This window comes from Myxine glutinosa, chromosome 11, assembly GCF_964187855.1.
Source record: "Myxine glutinosa chromosome 11, kmMyxGlut1.1, whole genome shotgun sequence".
In the NCBI taxonomy this organism is placed as follows: domain Eukaryota; kingdom Metazoa; phylum Chordata; class Myxini; order Myxiniformes; family Myxinidae; genus Myxine; species Myxine glutinosa.
In genome coordinates, this window is record NC_136271.1 from 73,687,899 (window position 1) to 73,707,952 (window position 20,054).

The window sequence follows — 20,054 nt, forward strand, 5'->3', positions numbered from 1 at the left end:
GAGCACATGTTCAATGGTGGTTTTGGAGGGGATTTAATTGGCAATCGAGGCTTGGCAATAACGAAAGGGGATGTGAAAGGAAGGGGATCTACTCTTATTTAATGCAGTGCAATGGAGTGTCATCTTAATGGGAGACAAGGCCTTACCCTAATACACATAAATACACATAATAAAGATATAACTATCAACCAGGGGGAAATCTATGATTGGCTGACGTGTATGCTTTATGGACTAATTACGGGAACGCCCTTTGACCTTTATACAACACTGGAGGCAGGAGGGTCCAGAATAAGCAATAATTCATAACAATTTACAATACAATACAACACAATAAAAAAACACAATCCTCATTTCCGCAACAATATATATATATATATATATATATATATATATATATACATACACATACGATTGGATGTAAATAATGTAATGCAAGCTCGATGTGCTTGGATTGTGTGTACATCATGCTGTACCCGGGCTGCTGGCCCGGGTACAGCAAGAGCACGAGGTCTTAACCGCAGTGAGCTGATTAAATGGGGTGGGGTTCCAAGTCTGTCCCAGCCAATTCCATTAAGAAATCGGTGCGCACGGCAAGTGCTCGCCACGGATAGAATGTGCTCCGGAGATGCGCACTCGGAGGTCCCTAAAAGGTATCTTGGTTCTGAACCTCGTTCGGTCCAGTACTAATGCTATTTTGTCGATTCATTTACTCTTTTCCACTTTATAACTTACAATTCACCTTTGCTACATTTCAGCTATTCTTTCCTGTGATGTATGTTGTTTTTTTCGTAAAGTATTATGAATAACTTTCGTGAACATTCACTTTGAAGTCGATATATTATATTTTTGGAAATTCGTCTTTTGATTTAATATGTGGAAATGTTATTGCCGACAAAAGAGCTTCGTGTTCTGAAGTGCCCTCCTTTGCCGGTTTTCTGCACATTGTTTTGCCGGCGTTCTGCATTACTATTTTGCCGTTTTTATGCGCGTTGTTTTGCCGTGTCTCTGCACAAATTGTCTTGCCAGTTTTCTGCCCCCCGTTTTGCTGGTGCTCCACACATTGTTTTGCCAATGTTCTGCATTTTGTTTTGCCATCAAGGCGTGAGGCGGTGAGGCAGTGAAGGCGGATGACTATATATCTATTAATTATGTACTGTTTGAATGTTGGTTTCATCCTGTCTATTTATTACGTAGTCTATTAACCCTTTGAGTATGGATGACGTCCAGTGCCGCAACCCGCGAAAAAGTTTTGTATCCGGATGAAGTTACTTCACCTCATCGACTATACCTATAAATAGATCGTCAATACGTGGTTGCATTCCCGTACGAAAATGCCAAATGAATCCCGTACCGGGGGTATTTTTATCAAAACAAAATCCCGTACTCAAAGGGTTAATTATGTACTGTTTGAATATACCTTTCAAACCTTTACACTGCTGAGACCTCATGGACCTATGAATACCTTTTAAGTACCCCAAGACCACCAAGACCCCTAAAGACTTCAAAATACGGAAAGGACCTAAAATAACCTGACGACCCAAAATACCCCAAAAGAGCCCGAAGACCCAAAAGACGCAAAATACCCCGAAGACCCAAAATATCCTGAAGACCCAAAAGACCACAAAGAACCAAAAGACCCAAAATATCCCGAAGGCCCCCAAGATCCCATATACCCTGAAGACCCAAAATACCCCGTAGACCGAAAAGACCACGAAGACCCAAAATATTCCAAAGTCCCAAAATACTCGAAATACCCTTAAACACCGTTAAATACCCTGAAGATGCAAAGACACAAAAGACTCAGAAGATCCCAAAGACCCGAAATACTCAAAAGAACCTGAAGAATCAAAAGATCCCAAAGACCTAAGGGACCACAAATACCCTTAGAGACCCTGAAGACCCAAAGACCCAAAAGACCCAGAAGATCCCGAAGACCCCAAATAGCCCAAACACCCCAATGATACAAGACCACAAATACTCAAAATACCCCAAAGGCCCAAAACACCATTAAAGGTTCAAACATGCAAAATACACCGTAGACTCAAAATACCCAGAGGGCCCAAAATACCATGACCACCCAAAACACTCTGATGACCCAAAAGACTTGAAGACCCAAAAGCCCCAACAGACACTAAAGACCGAAAAGACTAACACCCCGACGACCTAAAAACCTGAAGATCCTAAAGGCCATTAAAGACCCTTATGACCCAGATGACCCAAAATACCCAGAGGACCCAAAAGCCACTAAAGACCTCGAGGACTCAAAAGACCCTTAAAGTCCACGAATACCTAAAATACCTAAAATACCCAAAAAGACCACGAAGACCTTTAAGACCCCATATACACCCACCCGTAAGACGCTTTAGATCCATTAGACCAGCTTGCCCCCTTGACCATTTAGAGCTTTACACCACTTGGACCTTATTAGATTACAAAAAAATATAAATAATATCACCAATATCAATAACTAGCAGAGTTACCTGGCGTTGCCGGAAAATAAATAGTCAGTCACGTATGTGTAGTGAGCTTTTTATAGACAGAGGAAGCCACACCCCTTGGGCATGCCCCGCTGTCACGCCCCTTGTGTATGCCCCTTGTCTAAATCTGATGCTCCCATGTTTTTTGTCATGAAAAATTACCTCACATGGACCCCCTTTTCACTCTCTAAGTCACTTCCTTAGGCTGTCCATGTCGCACAACTAAACAAACAGTCATTCACAAATAGGGTCATAGATAATAAAAGGCAGCGTCTGTCTGTCCGTCTCTCTCCTCCATAACTCCAAAACCATGAAACCTAGCGGCCCCAAACTTTGCATGCATACACCTGGACCTAAAACAGATTCCAATGATGAAAACTGGGTGTTTGGGTGTGTTATAACACCCTTTTTGAAGATGATTAATGAGTTGCTCATAAGAAAACCCCAAAAAAGTCTTACCAATATGGCGGCCCGCCATCTTGGTCAGCCCACTGCCTTTGCTGGGTTCTTAAGCTGTCATTTTGTTTCGGCCTATTCAAATGTGCCTTGCCTTGGAAACACAATCGTGTATCATTACATAATTGAAGCATATCATCAAAATATGGATTTGGATATGAGGATTGGATCCTGTAGAGTGTAGACTAAATAAATATTCAAATCTGGAGTGAAATCTGACAAAATTTACCATATCTAGCGATTTTTATAACTAAGTGTATATATTCATTTATTTAAGCGAGGCTGTCATTCTCCTTCTATGGTCAGTTTTTTTTAATTCAACTTGGTAATAATTTTTAACTTAATTCATACTTCCATGAGATAGGCCGATAGGGTGTCACTCCACTGTACCTGCGATCTGTTTTATTTAATTCCTCGGCCATTTCAACAGAAGCAAACAGCTTGCTATTGCTTGCCAAGCCAGCTGTTATCACCTTATCACCCATTTCCTTGGAGTGCTTGCTGGAGTGCTTAAGCCACTTGGCGAGGGCTCTACAAATTAGGTCAGAAATACCTGTGTACTTAATTAATTAGTCACAAGGCCGGGGAAGTTTGGGTGTGTTATAACACTCTTTTTGAGTATGATTAACCACCATTTTGTGAACACTATTCAGGCTGCTTTTGCAAGCCATGGCGTTATGGCAGACAGAGCTCCCTTTTTGTTTTTACATACCCATTATTTTATTGACTAACATTTTTGTGCGGTATAGTCACTCTCCCCTCCCTCCCAATACCTTCCATCCTCCCCTTTCCCTCTCTTTCCTCTCCCTCCCTTTCCCTTCCCTCCTCCCCTCCCCCCTATTCCTCCCTCCTCTTCTCCCCCCTCTCTTCATATTCCCATCAGGAAGCAAGTAATTGTTACTCGGCAATGCCGGATACTTTTGCTAGTTAGAAATAAATTTATACAAAATAAATGTTTGTAATATGATTGGTGTAAATCATGACAACACTGCAGCTCAAGTTCAGTCAGGTCATTATCCTCAGTTTAAACAAGCCCGTGCCTCTGTAGCGACGTGTGGTGAGGCGAGCGCAGCAAGCCAATCCACGTGAGTATTAGTAATGTGAACAACCCACCTTTTTTCACAAATGCCTTCAATGTGTACATTGTGACGTCATGTTATATATACGCATTTTGAAATCAACTCTAAAACGGGGTTTAGAGTAAGTGGGAAGCCATAGTAGCCTAACAACATGTCCTTACAGGTCGTTTGATACCCGTGCAGGATGAAGGCATGACGGCAATGCACCACCGAGCTACCTCCAACCCAGTCGGGAAAAAAACTTGTTCAGATATGATTTTGAGAAAACGCCTGTGCCACCAGAGGCAGCATGACGGGAGCTCCGGTCATTGGGACAACACCATCAACATCAATGTTGGAGGCTGCAAAAGTCAAGTGGACAACAGCGCAATCTTAAGATTTCCACACACACGTCTTGGGCAACTGTTGATTTGCAAATCGTTGGAGGATAGACTTCGACTTTGCGATGACTACAACATGGCTGATCATGAGTTTTACTTCGACAGAAACCCAACAATGTTTCCCTACATCCTCAATTTCTATCATACTGGTCGCTTACATGTGATGGAAGAGTTGTGCGCCCACTCGTTCAGCCAAGAAATAGAGTATTGGGGTATCCAGGAAGCTTTCATCGACGGCTGTTGTAGCTATCGTTACCATGAGCGCAAGGAGGACTTTATGAGGCAAGACCTAGATGAAATAAGCCAGAGTTCAGAGGCGACCATCGATGAATCGATGTTTGATCGGGTCACCATGAAGTTCCCAAGATCACGCTGCGGCCGAATACGCCGTTGTCTTTGGTTGAATCTTGAAAACCCAGTTCACTCGTATTGTGCAAAGGTCTTCGCCTTAACATCCCTGGTCATGGTTCTCCTCTCAATTGCCTCCATGTGCATTCACAGCATTCCGGAGAATAATCCTTCAAAAATTAATGGAAAGGAGGTTGATGACCCAATAATTACGGGCATAGAGAACTTCTGCATAGGTTGGTTTACCTTGGAGTTGTTGCTCAGACTAATATCGACTCCAGATCAACAAACATTTTGGAGAAACGCTCTTCATATTATTGACTGTGTCTCTATACTGCCTTTCTATTTGACATTGATCGTCGATTACCTGGTGGACAGTGAAATGGACCTCCAGAACGTTGGGCGCGTTATACAGATCCTAAGACTCATGCGTGTCTTTCGTGTACTCAAACTCGCCCGTCACTCATTAGGTCTTCGCTCGTTAGGTGCCACCCTGACACACAGCTACGACGAAATTGGAGTGCTGTTGCTATTCCTCACCGTTGGCATCTCCATGTTCTCCGTGCTTGTTTTTGCAGTCGAGAAAAATGAGCTTGAGGCTGGTCTCTACACCATCCCACTTTGTTGGTGGTGGGCCACCATCAGTATGACAACAGTGGGCTATGGAGACACGTACCCCATTACCTTGATGGGAAAACTCGTCGGCACGGGCTGCATCATCTGCGGAATCTTGGTCGTCGCTCTGCCAATCACAATCATCTTCAACAAATTCAACAAATATTATCGTCTACAGAAGACCCTCGTGTTGCTGATGCAGCAGAGTAAAGGGACATCGCATCTCAAGTCCAGGAGACACAGTTACATGCGCAAGCTCTCAACATTCACAAATTCTCTTTCGTCGACCATGGACAGCAGCATGAATATTGAGGAACCAGGCCCAGAAACCAGGCTTGTCTGCCGCTGATGCATCACTTTTGAATACCGTTTGCTCATATTCTTGATCACAATTCATCATATTCAGAAGATATCACTTGATCTCCTGTATATTACACTTTATATCCCTCGATGTGAAAAAAGGATTTCAAAAAAGAAAAAGTATTTCAAAAGCAGTAAAGTGGGGGTAATCTTTATTGGAAAATTTCTTTGATCCCATTCACAGTTCATCAACAACAAATTGTTTCGCTAAATTGTGCCAGCACCAATGTGGCACTAAGTAGTGCCAGCACCAAGTCGAGCAGGTCATTGTGCCAGCACCCTGCCCGAATTCTAAATTCCTTCCCTGATCCATGGGGGACTGCATCAGCATCCCAGCCCCACCACAAGGAACGATAAAGGCAACCAGGTGCATGTGCATGATTGAATGAAAAACGAAGTCTACATGATTATTTCTTAGACTCTGCATTAGAAAGTAGGCCAATTGATCGACATTCAATCCAGCATCTAATGGCGTAGGTATTCAATTTAAATTTAGCCGGCAGTGTGTTTGAATTGGAGAGGTATTACATAAACAAACAACAACACTCATTTGTATATGACTGAAGTTTAATGGAGCTTGGGTGGTCAATGTTTTGTTGAACTCCTTGTCTATGACTTTTCTTAAAACTTCTCCATATTTTGATGTGTCATCGCAAATCCCCACGCTTCCCACCTGAAGCAAATTTGAAAAATGGCGAAAAGTTCCACCAGGAATGATCCGATATCAAATTTGGAGTTAAAAAATAATCTTCTGTTTTGACCCCCGTTTCCTGAAGCCCCCACCTCTGGAGCATGAACCTGGGGTCAAATCCCAAACCATTGTTACATATTTTATGTGCCCAAAAGGTTGATTACATATACAATGTTTCATTAAAAAACGTTTTAAATTGTGCCCGTAATTGCATTTTTTGGTATTTGACCTTTTGACTCCACCCCACTACCCCAGGGACCCAGAGGGCACGGCCAAAAATGATACTGCTCACACACATTCTTGCCATGTGGTGATCATAACCACCAAGTTTGGTGAATTTTGCACAACCATTGAGGTTGATAGCGGAACAGACGGACAGATAGAAATTTCTAAAATCTTCAATTTTTGTCCGATTGACTTGAAATTTGAAGAGGATCAGGTCACTGAATGCAACCACCAATTATTTTTGAGGCCAAAAGGTCAAAATAGGCCAAAGGTCAACAACTTATCTTCGGGATTCCGCAAGTATCGTGCTAAGCACGACATATTTCTTGTTTTTTTTAAAGCATGGGGATAAAGAGGACTCGCTAAGTCTGATGGATGTACGTTGAAGAAGTACTGATGCTGATACTGTCAAACAGACTTCATGAAACGATCCCAGAAGAAAAACATAGTCAGAAACACAATCTTAAGAGTTAATTGGGGAAAAAACATATTTTTATTAAATGCTTAAGCAGTGACAAGGGGTGCTATCAGAGGTACGCACACTTATGTCTGAGCCGTCTAACATGGGTTTGAATGTTGACCCAGCTATAAACTGTGAACCTGGTGTTTCACATTCAGTGTGATTCATCAATGTGTGTCGTCCATTGAAAGGACATTCAGCCAGAGGACCATTTTGTCATGAGCATTGGTCGTCGATGGACGTAAAATATCCTATATGATGGTTTTCTGGAAGAGTAAGCGAAATTCCAAATTCCTACCCTCATTGACGGTTGGGACGTCAATGGCAAACCACCCAGCATAACTGCTGCCAAGAGACTGCATCAGCAGCACCGATGCTGTGTTTAAAGTATGGTACTGAAGGAGCTGGGGCTCCCACGTCGATCGGAAGAATGGACGCGACAAAAAGCTGGAATTCATCCGAGTTGCTTTAATCAAACCAAACACTCAGGCACTCTGAAAAGCCCGTTTATCGGGCAGCAATATATATACATATTATCCCGGAGCGTTTGCCCAGGAAAGGCGAGAGGGGGCGTGGCCCAGCGTCCTGGCTGCGGCCTGGCAAGTTGAGGGCGAGCCTGCCCGGGCGTCCCGACCGAGGCCTGGCAAGTTGAGCGCGGGCCTGCCCGGGCGTCCTGGACGAGCCCGGCATGGTGATCGCTCCGCGTCCTTGATAGGTGCAAGGCGATTGTGAAAACCCAGCGGTAGCCGCTACACACGTCCCCCCAGAATCGACTTGCACCGGCAGGGTCAATTTGAGGGGGGTCCTGATGACCCGGCCGAAGCGACCCCTGGTGGGTCGTGGGAGGGGGTCCGGTGTGGTGGTGGGCGGTCGAGTGGGGGGCACCGTGGACGGGGGGCAGCCTCGCCGCGGCGGAAGGGCCACTCGTGGTGGGTGGTCGACGTCCACGTGCGCCGGCTTGAGGCGGTCCACCGCAATCCGGTCCGACCTGCCGCCGATGTCGATGACGAACGACTTGTCGTCCCGTCGCAGCACCCGGAAGGGCCCGTCGTACGGCGGCCGGAGTGGCCCCCGATGTGCGTCGTGACGCACAAAAACATACTCCGCTGTGCAAAGTGCTGGGGGGACGTAGGACTGGGGGTCACCGTGGTGGGATGTTGGCACGGGGGCAAACCGTTGGGCAGCCTCCTGGAGGTCCGAGCGCTGGTGAGCTGCGAACCAGGGACTGGTAGCGTCGGGCACGAATTCGCCCAGGACGCGTAGCGCCTGGCCATAGACGAGCTCGGCGGTGGATGCCTGGAGGTCCTCCTTGGGGGCCGTGCGGAGGCCCAAAAGGACCCACGGCAGCCGGTCGGCCCAACCGCCGTCTTGAAGGCCGGCCATGAGCGCGGCCTTCATGGAGCGGTGGAATCGCTCGCACAACCCGTTTGCTTGGGGGTGGTAGGCCGTAGTACGGTGGAGCTTGACCCCCAGGTTGCGGTCGACCGTGCCCCACAGCTCGGAGGTGAACTGTGGTCCGCAGTCTGACGAGATGTCCGCCGGTGCGCCGAAGCGGGCAACCCAGGTGGCGATGAAAGCCTGCGCCACGTCGGCGGTGGTGGTGGAGACGAGGGGAACGGCCTCCGGCCACCTGGTGGTCCTGTCCACCATGGTGAGCAGGTGTGTGAACCCCCGTGATGGGGGGAGGGGGCCCACCAGATCCACGTTGACGTGGTCGAAACGTCGTTCGGGCACGGTGAAACGTGCCAGCGGGGCCTGGGTGTGTCGGTGGACCTTGGCCCGTTGGCAGGCCGTGCAGGTGCTGGTCCAATCGCGGACGTCCCGACGAAGGCCGTGCCAGACGAATCGCACCGACACCAGCTTCTGGGAAGCTTTCCGGCCCGGGTGGGAAAGGCCGTGGAGGGAGGCGAAGATGCGGCGTTGCCAGGTGACGGGCACTATGGGGCGAGGCTGGCCTTGGGAGACATCGCAGAGCAGGACAGTGTCCGCGAAGGGGATGTCGGCCAGGCGGAGGCCCGTGTCCGCCGCCCGGAGGGCTTGCACCGTGGTGTCGGTGGTTTGGTCTGCCGCCATAAGCGCAAAGTCCACGCCCAGGTGGACCGCGTTCGCGCTGGCCCGGGAAAGACAGTCGGCCACGGCGTTGTTTTTGCTGGCGACGTGCCGGATGTCCGTGGTAAACTCCGACACGGCGGAGAGGTGGCGCTGTTGGCGGGCCGACCACGGCTCCGTGACCTTGGCCATGGCGTAAACCAACGGCTTGTGGTCGACGAACGCCGTGAAAGGTCGGCCCTCCAGGAGGTGGCGGAAATGGCGGACGGCCAGGTGTAGACCGAGGAGCTCCCGGTCAAACGTGCTGTATTTGAGCTCGTTCGGCCGGAGCTGCCGGCTGAAAAAAGCGAGTGGTTGCCAAACCCCGTTCACCCATTGCTTATGTACGGCGCCCACCGCGTAGTCGGAGGCATCCGTGGTGAGGGCGATGGGAGCGTTGAGCACCGGGTGAGCGAGCAGTGTTGCGTCGGCGAGGGCCCGCTTTGAGCTTTGGAAGGCCGCATCCATTGCTGCGGACCAGGCGATGTCGTGCTTGGCCGGCTTGCCCCGGAGGGCTTCGTAGAGGGGCCGCATGAGTTGAGCAGCGCGGGGCACGAAGCAGTGATAAAAATTCACCATTCCCAGGAATTCCTGCAGGGCCTTTATGGTGCGGGGACGCGGGAACGTGGTGATGGCCTCGACCTTGGTTGGCAGCGGCACGGCCCCGTTCTTGGTGATGTGGTGGCCCAAAAAATCAACGGCCGTCGTGCCGAAGTGGCATTTGGCCGGGTTGACGATGAGGCCATGCTCGCTGAGGCGCCCGAACAGTGTTCGGAGATGGAGGAGGTGCTCGGCCCGGGATGTGCTGGCGACGAGGATGTCGTCCAGGTAAACGAAAAGGAACGGCAGGTCACGCAGCACGCCGTCCATCAAGCGCTGGAACGCCTGAGCCGCGTTCTTGAGACCAAACGGCATCCGCAAGAATTCGAATAAGCCGAACGGCGTGATGACTGCCGTTTTAGGGACGTCGGCCGCCCTGACAGGTACCTGGTGATATCCCCGTATGAGATCAATTTTCGAAAAAATGACCCGTCCCGCCAGACGGGCGGAGAAGTCTTGGATATGCGGGATCGGGTACCTGTCGGGGGTGGTAGCGTCATTGAGATGGCGGTAGTCGCCACACGGGCGCCATCCACCCCCCGGCTTTGGCACGATGTGCAGTGGCGAGGCCCACGCGCTATCGGAGCGCCGCACAATGCCGAGGTGCTCCAACGCGTCGAATTCGGCCTTCGCCATGGCGAGCTTGGCTGGGTCGAGGCGGCGGGCCCTGGCATAGACCGGCGGGCCTGTGGTTGGTATGTGGTGCTCGATCCCATGCCGTACTGCGACGGCCGAAAACGTCGGCCGCGTGAGGGCCGGGAACTCCGTGAGCAGGCGAGCAAACTCGTTCGCCGCCGGGACGGCGCATGCCAGCTCGGTCGGCGCGGAGCTGCTCAATGTGCATACCAGGGAGCTGAAGGTTTCGGCGTTGATTAAACGACGCCGTTGGACGTCCACCAGCAGTCCGTGTGCGCAGAGGAAGTCGGCGCCCAGCAGAGCCATGGGCACGTTTGCGGTTACAAACGTCCAAGCAAAGCGTTGGCCGCCGAAGCAGAGGGTGACGTTGCGCGGGCCGAAGGTGCGGATGGTCGATCCGTTGGCCGCAACCAAGGAGGGGCCGCAAACCGCGGATTGCCTGTCCTGGTCAGAGGCGGGTATGACGCTCAGTTGGGCGCTGGTGTCGCACAGGAAGCGCCGTCCGGACGCTTTATCCGTGATGAACAGTAAGTTGCCCGTGTGGCCGGCGCTCATGGCTGGTAATGAACGCCGGCCCGGCCGTTTCCTGTCCTGCCGAAGGCGAACGGGGGTCGGCATGTCCGGGCCTTCTGTCCGAACCTGGCATGATAGTAACACCATGCTTGGTCAGGTGGAGGCCCCGGTCGTCGTGCTGGAGGTGGTCGGCTTGGTGTAGCGGCCGCCAATTGCGTCGGCAGTTCGGTCGTCAACCGTGCCGGGTACTCGGGCGCCATGGGTGTTGCGTCGGACGGCGGTGGGTCCCATGTCACCGCTGCGATGCGCTGTCCTGCGGCGGAGATCTTGTCGGCTTCTCTGGCAAGGGCCCGGGGATCTGTGATCGTCGTGCTTGCCAGGGCGAGGCGTACCGGGTTAGGCAGCTGACGGAGGAACAGCTCCCGGAACAGGAATGCCGGAGAGTGCTCGCCGAGCAGTGAAAGCATGTAGTCCATTCGCTCGGAAGGGTGCGTGTCGCCGAGCTCGGGCAGGTCGAGCAGGCGCCGTGCGCGTTCCGCCGATGGGAGGGTGAAAGCATCGAGGAGAAGCTTCTTAATCACGCCGTATTTGTCAGCAGCTGGCGGGCTCTCGAGGAGGCTCGGGGCGCGGGCCGCGGTGGCCGAACCGAGTGCTGCTACCACATGGTGGAAGCGGGTGTCGTCGGCCGTGATGCCTCGCAGGGCGAACAGGGAATCCGCCTGTGCGAACCAAACCGCCGCGTGAGCCTCCCAGAAGGTAGGCAGTTTAAGGGCGACTGCCGTGTCCATGTCGGTAGGTCACCAATGAAGGAGCTGGGGCTCCCACGTCAATCGGAAGAATGGACGCGACAAAAAGCTGGAATTCATCCGAGTTGCTTTAATCAAACCAAACACTCAGGCACTCTGAAAAGCCCGTTTATCGGGCAGCAATATATATACATATTATCCCGGAGCGTTTGCCCAGGAAAGGCGAGAGGGGGCGTGGCCCAGCGTCCTGGCTGCGGCCTGGCAAGTTGAGGGCGAGCCTGCCCGGGCATGCCAGGGCATGCCCGCCGTCCTGACCGAGGCCTGGCAAGTTGAGCGCGGGCCTGCCCGGGCGTCCTGGACGAGCCCGGCATGGTGATCGCTCCGCGTCCTTGATAGGTGCAAGGCGATTGTGAAAACCCAGCGGTAGCCGCTACAGTACATTAATTGTGATGAATGAGGTGCATGTAATGGTGGCATGCACCAGTGTTATATAACACCGAATCTCTTTGGCGAAGGCATCAGGCTGCAGTGTTTAACAAAAAAAGTTTAAGTGATCTGTTACTTATATAAGACTATAAAGACCAATGAAGCTAACTATGGACTTATAAAAATAATACTGATATAGCCAATAATTGCCATGTTATTGTGAGTCTTGCGGTTTTTTTCTTTACAATATTGAGGTTTATGGAAAATAGAGGGGATGAACTTGCAATACGGCAGATGGACAGAAATTTCACATGATAAGTAAGGGAATTAATGAATTGGAACAGAGAACAGAGAGAGGAGAGGAGAGGAGGAAACAATATCCTGCAAGTAAGGGTTGCGCTAGACAGGCTCAAAGGGGGTTGGGGGGAATAAATTGTGGTCGTTGGGAGATGACTTAAGATGGCAGTGCACCACCTCCTTGCCCTGGAGACAAGGGTGGGATAGAACATGTGGGACTCACCTTCCTTATTGTCACACTGCTTCGGATAAAATATTCATGCAAACTCATCTGCGTTTCTCCAAATATTCACATAATTTTTCTTGCCAAGTTGTAATCGATATGGTGCCGGCATCACATGGTGTTTCATCATATCGCAGATCAATACCTTCCTCACTCACACAGATGAGATTTCTTTCCTGCCACTGTAGGTCATCCGTAAGTGTCCACAAGCGTGGTCCACTGAGGGTCCATGCACTGGGGTTCCACGCACTGGGGTTCCACGCACTGGGGGGGGGGGGGGGGGGGGGAGGGGGTCCATGCACTGAGGGTCCTCGCGCCGAAGGTCAGTGCACTGGGGTGCCATGCACTGGAGTTCCATGCAATGGGGTTTTCATGCACTGAGGGTCCTCACACTGAGGGTCAATGCACTGGGGTTCCACACACTGGTGTTCCATGCACTGGGGTTCCATGCATTGGGGGTCCACGCACTGGTGTTCCATGCACTGGGGTTCCACACGCTGGGGTTCCACACACTGGTGTTCCATGCACTGAGGGTCCTCACACTGAGGGTCAATGCACTGGGGTTCCATGCTATGGGGGTCCACGCACTGGTGTTCCATGCACTGGGGGTCCATGCATTGGTGTTCCCTGCACTGGGGGTCCACGCACTGGGGTTCCATGCACTGGGGGTCCACGCACTGGTGTTCCATGCACTGGGGTTCCACCTGCTGGGGGTCCACGCAATGGTGTTCCATGCACTGGGGTTGCACACGCTGGGGTTCCACACACTGGTGTTCCATGCACTGGGGTTCCATGCACTGGGGGTCCACGCACTGGGGTTCCATGCACTGGGGTTCCATACACTGGGGATCAGCGCGCTGGCTAACTGCACACACGAGTCCTCCTAGGCCCTAGGTCATGAGTGTCTCCTCCATAGATTCGCATACTGTTGGTCTGTGTACTGATTATGTGTGCACTGCGTTTGATATGAGTCAATCCTTTGAAAACGCGAAGCAGCTCACTTGCATCAAGCTAATCGTTTATCCGGGCTCATCGAACCAGTAAATAAACCTTAACGTTTTCCTGTGGGCCCTCGAGTGCAACTGGGGAGTTTCTCTGCATCTTATTCAAAAATTTGAAGCTGTCTGCCAAAAAATGTATACTTCTAAATTGGGCTGCATGTTGAACAGACTTCATCATCTACCTTTAAACAGTCTTCGTGAATTTCTCATGTGATTTACTCATTTATTGGTGAGCTATTTTTTATCAGAGGTCGAGGCTCGTGGAAGAGCTCAGTGCACCATAAGGGGTAATACAGGGAGGGATAGGTGAAGTACGAGGTCATTTGGCTCATTATGTATGTGCTCCTCCCCATACCATTTACTTAATCTGACAGTTTAATTATACTCGATGTACTTAAGCTTATACCTTAATTAGCTTAATCCATCACAACATCTACTTCCCTTTATCCATCCCATTTAAATCTACAAGCAGCAAATTTAGCTGAAGGGTACTTACACATGACAATGACCAACTCTTACTTTTTTGGATAAAGAATCTTAGAACATGGAAGAAAGAGGAGACGGGCAGTGGGACGACTGTGGGAAACACAAGCCAGGGAATAGAAAACTCGCCTTAATCAGGAATCCGAGTGTCATGAAGCAAGAGAATAAACCAATAGGAAAAGAGGAGATATAGGAGGAAGGAAACAGTAACTTGTAAATAAAATAGTTTTTTGTACACATGGTGGAGTCTCATGGAAGAGCTATTACACTGAACGGTCAGGACATAACAGGACAAAAAGAACAGTAGGGAGAGGGTGGGACACCAACAGCAGAGTTAAAGGTCATGATAGAGTGAGCCTTGGACAAACAATGGGTGTGGGGACGAATGGGGGGGGGGGGAAGGAAAGGACAAGATGGATGCAGAAGGAAGCTCACAGGAGGGAAACCTGGAAGTTTGGAAGGAGAATGGCTTGGGGTGGGGTGGAGTGTGGGGGTTAGTGCGGGTAGAAAAGATCATGGCTTTGGATTGCGGATAATCTGAGATAGTGGTGAACAGCTGTTTTGAAGACCTATACTCCTATAGGGAATCCTGAGATAGAAGATAATTAGGCAATTGGTTCCACAGTTGGGAAAAAGAAATTAATGTCGAGGTGAGCCGTTGTCCTAGATTTAGGCAGTTTCACCAAAAGGGGGTTGATGGTGGACCATGTGTGCTCAACAGAAACCTGGGGTCGGGGTAAAGCACAGAAAGAGCAGAGGGTGCAAGATCAGAGAGGAGGTGGTAGAAGGCAGAGAGACCAAAGATCTGTCTCTGTTGGGAAAATGATCGGCCTATATGAACTCACCCTTAGCGTGGGAGATTCCAATGATCTGGAAGGCTTTGGTTTCGACGGCGTCAAGCTGAGCAAGGTGTGAGTGAGGAAGGGAGCCAGCCCAGGTGAGAGAGTAGTCCATCAAGCTGCAGATGAAATTCTTGTAAGTGAATAAAGGTTCAGGTGTGCCAAGTAAGGACTTTGTATGATGGAGGATGTCCAGACGGCGAATGGCTTTGGAGGCCATTTTATATTTATAATACTGTGAAGAAACATTTTATATTTATAATGTTTAATATATATAATATGTTTTTAATGTGATATTTTTTTTATATAATGCTGTGAACAAACTTCGGTACATCACGGGTGGTGAAGGTTGTGGTGAAGTTTCAACGGAATTGCATGCGTAGTTTCAGAAAAGAAAGCAAATACCAATTTTAGGGGGTGGCCAACCTGGACCCACTTTGACCCCCTGTAGACTCTCCTTAGACTTCGATTTTCTTAGTGCCGTGATCAAACTTTTGGACATCACGGATGATGAAGGTTGTGGTCAAGTTTGATCGAAATCGTGTGTGTAGTTTCAGAGGAAAAAGCAAATTCCTATTTTGGGGGGTCAAACCTGGATCCACTTTGACCCCCTGTAAACACCAATATTTTTAATGCCGTGAACAAACTTTAGTCACAACACAACAAATATAATTTGTGCCAAGTTTGTTCACAATCCCTTCAGCGGTTTCGGAGAAAAAGTTCCGAGTGTTTATGGACTGAAGGACGGACAGCGCGCCATCGCATAAGCTCCCCTGAACCTCGTTACAGGTGTGCTAAAAAAGGTAGATGGAAGGGTTTGCCATATTGTCCTTCTGGAAAGAGATTGTGAGAGTGTGAGATGTGTCAGGATTGAAGGACATGTTCCAAGTGCTTTACCAGCCTGAAGAGAGGGAAGAGGCTGCAGCCGACCTGTTTGAAGGATGAGGGATGTCACGGCAGAAGGTGGAGTCATCAGCACATACATAAATGGGAATTATCCAGAGAGTCAGAGAGATAATTAATGAAGATCAGGAATAGGACTGGGCCCAGAACACTGCCTTGGGGTACTCCGGTCTTGACAGGGAGATGAAAGGATTCCATTTAGAGCCACACAGCCACATGCAACCAACGAGAGCAGAGGAAGTCAGTGAGCAGCCATGTGTGGAGTTGGCTTTGGATGCCAAAGGCAGAGCATTTGGAGAGTAAGGCAGGATGCCAGACTGTATCAAAAGCATGAGATACATGTCCAGAGAGACAATCCTGAACTCATGTCTGACATTGAGGGGCTCCATCCATTTTTGGAAGAAGAGAAGCAGCAAGTCCAGGGTGGAGTTACCTGGTCTGAAACCAAATTGATGATCTGAGATGAAGTTGTTGGAGAAAATGAAGGATTTCATTTCAACTGCGATGATGGATTCCATTATCTTGAAGATTATTGGAAATAAGCTGATAGGTCTGTAATAGAGGGGATCAGTTTTTGCACCTTTTATGTTATGCTGTGATGTTGACGGATTTCCAAGTAGATGGAAGATCACCAAGGGTAAATGATACAGTGAAAATAGCAGAAAGAGGATGTGCAAGAGCAGCAGAGCAGGTTTTTAGGACACATTTGCTGATTCTGTCTGGTCCAGTGGCAGAGTCAAAGTCGAGAGCTGACAGAAACTTGTCCATCTCCTCATGTGCCAAGGATACAGAGTCCAGGTCTCCAGGAGCAGTTGTGAATGGCATGGAAGGGCAAGTGAAGTGAAGGGTTAGGGACACAAGATTTGGAAGCAAACACAGAATTGAGGCCTTCTCATGAGCGGAGTCGGGTATGATGCCATTTGAAGAGAGTGAAGGGATGAAAGGGGAACATACTCCAGAGACAGACTTAACATGGTATGACCAGGTTTTAGAGGAGGGAGACAAATTTTAAAGTTAATTATTGAGGTTGGACAGATGGTGCTTTCTGTCTCTCTTGGGAGTGGACACACACTTGTTAGGGCTTTTTGGAATGCATTGAGATTGCCCTCGGTCAGATTTCCCTTCCCAGAAGAGTAGACAAGTTGTTGACCAAGGGCGCAGCGCACGTCCATCGTCCGCATCTGTATGTCCAGTGTCGTTTCTCCACATGGTAAATGAAGGGTGAAATCCTGATTTGCTAGTATTGAAAGATATGTTAGATTTATCAGTATGAAAACATGGAGCTGATGTTTTGAGCATTTTACCCCCTTTTCTTCTCTCTGATGAAGGACCAAAGTTTTTCACACCAGTAAAACACTCTTTCACTTGATAAATATGTAGTATTTATCTTTTGCACCAATGCAGATTGACATGAGAGTTAACAAAGATTTGTATTTTGTCGTACTCTTGTCTTCAAATAAGTGTATTGAAGCCTTCAGCAGAATGTTCGTGGGGAAAGTCAAACTGCTTATCCAGTGGCTGCTCCATTCTGGAACAGGGCTTTGAAATATGGGATTTCATTTTACTTTGGCCTCCCTTCGCAGTTCTCTTCTCATGCTCGTATTCACACTGTCGGCTATGTGACGAGGGCCACATACATTATTTTTCTATTTGATTGTATTTTATTTTATGCTTCTCTTGTCTACTTAATGCTGTAAGAATACTTACAATTTAGGAATTTCACTTTGAAGGGATATTTTGGGAGTCACGTTTTGAGTGCTCGTTTTGTTCTCTTTCTAAGTTTATTGATCGTTTGTTGTTTTGTATTTGATCGAGTTGTGATCTTTCACTGATTGGTATCACTCGTACTTCCTCTGGTTACTTGGCCAGCTCCTCTTCTCGTCTGTGCTTCATCTTGTGTCCCTCTTCATCTCCATCCATGTTTCCAGATACTGCCAAAGCCTCTTTCATCGTCCGCTTTGCCTTTTCCACCCATTCAGAGTTTACTGTAGATGAACCTTCTCTTCATGTGGGGCAATGCTTGTACCAACCTCCAGTACTGATCTCTAACACTGTTGCTGTCCTTCTGGTGAGTTGCAGCTGTGAACCATATTTTGTTCCATATTATTGCCAGTCTGTTTCAGTTTGAGTGCTGCTAGTGTTAATCCCCAATGAACATATGCTTTCTGAGAGCCTTTCAATATCATCACCACATTTGCTGCTGCAAACACCATTTGTCCCTCCATCAGTAGTCTCAATCTGTTGAGGCGCTCCTGAAGTCCAATGAAAGGCTGATTAGTGAGACTTTCCTCGCAAGTGTCATTTGAATCCATCTGTCACAACGCCCAAAGTTCTTTAATCTATCAATGTCCAACTGACAGGTGGGTGTAGTCCAAACTTGTGTTTATTTAATAGATATGCTATAAGTGATGTAAGAACTACACTGGCAATGCACTGTGCACAGCAAAGCAACTGTTGACTAGCTGTTCTTCTGTGCTCCCTTGGACAAGAGATGGTTCAATATCTCGAAATTACTAACTACGATCCTGACTATCAGCCATTGTCCTTCCTGGGCTGACCACATATAATAGGTAAGCTGGCCTCCAAAGCTAGCTGCACATTGGGCAAACTCAAGTCAATCCAAGGCTTTCCTTGGAAAGATCAGTTACTCATAATCGACAAAGCTTTTGTCCGTTTATCAATGGAGTACTGCTTTGGGCTGGCACCCCAGCATCACATCTGCCTCTCCTGGATTCTGTTGAATCTAAAGCTTGCAGAATTAATGTATTCTCCCATGATGAGGCCAAAGCACAATGTCTGTTACTTTCACATTGGTGGCCTCTCTGTTTAAAAAAAAAAATCACATCTAATATCTGACCATTGTGGTGAACAGCTTCTTCTTTTGGCCTGCGATTCTTAATCTTTGGTCAGCATCTTTGTTCGACCAGGATCAGAATTGAACCACCAACTTCCCACCCTCAGAGTGGATGCTCTAACCATGACACTGCATATGTTTCATTTGAAATTTTAAAGTAGTAAAGCCGCTTCAATATTTGGCTATGTCCATCCGTTCATCAAAATGAAGAAGAAGAACCTCCTAACCCTGCTATGTTTAATTATAAGGGGTTCTAAAGGGTAATTCGAAAGAGTTTCATTCGTTTCTAGGCTTTGCTTGTTTCATATTAGAAATGCCTAAATGAACCGCTTCCTTCGGACATCGGTGAGTTTTTTTTGATAAAATTCCGACTGAATTTTGATTGGTATTTATGGAAATGAAATCCCCCCCGAGAAGACATTGAGCAGCATTATCTTCAAATTTGACAAGTTAAAAATTTGTTTTTTTCATTCATCCTCAAAATATATTTTCCTTGTCGCCTCCATGCCGCATGTTTGATATATGCCTGGCAGTAAAGGAAAATCTCCTTCTCCTCTAACCTCCAGCTATGTATGTTTATTCCTCTTTTGTGAGTCAGAAGTATAGTTTATGGTGTTGTTTGGGCAAGCAGTACTTCTGCAGCTTGTTTCACTTTAGTGCAAAGCTCTGTCTCATGGTGATGGCAAGATATTTTTTTATCAAGGAAGAGTGAGTGTACTTTTTGACACAAATTCTGGATGCTTCTGGATGCTCATTGTAGCCGCACAGATATTGTCGCTCGCTCGTACTGTGCCTATGAGGAGTCTGTCATTTTACTTATATTTTGGGTAGTTTGACTTCAAAGGTCTCTGCTTCAATAAGGAAGGCTTACCATTGCTGTTGGCCAGTTTCTTGTTGCAGGCAGTGAAATGGTATTCCATACAGGCATCGGCATATATTTACCTCTGCTTGACAGGGGTCATCGATGGCACTCAGGTGAAGCATCCAGAGAAGGTAAAACGCTTATTCACTGGCTCGTTTAACAGTTCCCCTTACATTCGGTCTAAAATTGATGATTTTTCAAAGAGGAAAATTGATGATTTTAGAAGTTTGACCTTGAGTTGACCTTTGACCTTATAAATAGTTGGTTTCCCAATTCAATGAGGCAGTATGCAAATGCTCTTTAACTTTAAGTCAATCAGATGAAAATTGATGATTTTTCAGATGAAAATTGATGATTGCAGAAGTTTTACCTTGCGTTAGCTTTTGACATTTTCACCTTAGAAATAGTTGGTTTCCCAATGCAGTGATGCACGATGCAATTGCTCTTTAATTTTCATGTTAATTGGATGAAAAAATGGCGATTTTAGAAATT

The 20,054-nt window shown here is 48.1% G+C and overlaps 2 protein-coding genes across 2 annotated transcripts in view; one reads left to right on the forward strand and one right to left on the reverse strand.

The window, feature by feature from the left end:
* RCN2 (reticulocalbin 2) overlaps positions 1-20,054 on the reverse strand; it is a 425,951-nt gene that overhangs the window by 343,487 nt on the left and 62,410 nt on the right. The window lies entirely within an intron of this gene.
* On the forward strand, positions 579-6,607 carry LOC144888306 (delayed-rectifier potassium channel regulatory subunit KCNS3-like). The gene is made up of 2 exons (XM_078765967.1): positions 579-650; positions 4,176-6,607. Exons 1-2 carry the CDS (start codon positions 626-628, stop codon positions 5,702-5,704), a joined length of 1,554 nt encoding a protein of 517 aa, XP_078622093.1. The 5' UTR covers positions 579-625; the 3' UTR covers positions 5,705-6,607.

Coding starts and splice junctions, on each gene's coding strand:
- LOC144888306 (XM_078765967.1), top strand. CDS start 626: ATGCGCACTCGGAGGTCCCTAAAAG. Junction 651..4,175: donor CACTCGGAGGTCCCTAAAAG/GTATCTTGGTTC, acceptor ATGTCCTTACAG/GTCGTTTGATACCCGTGCAG.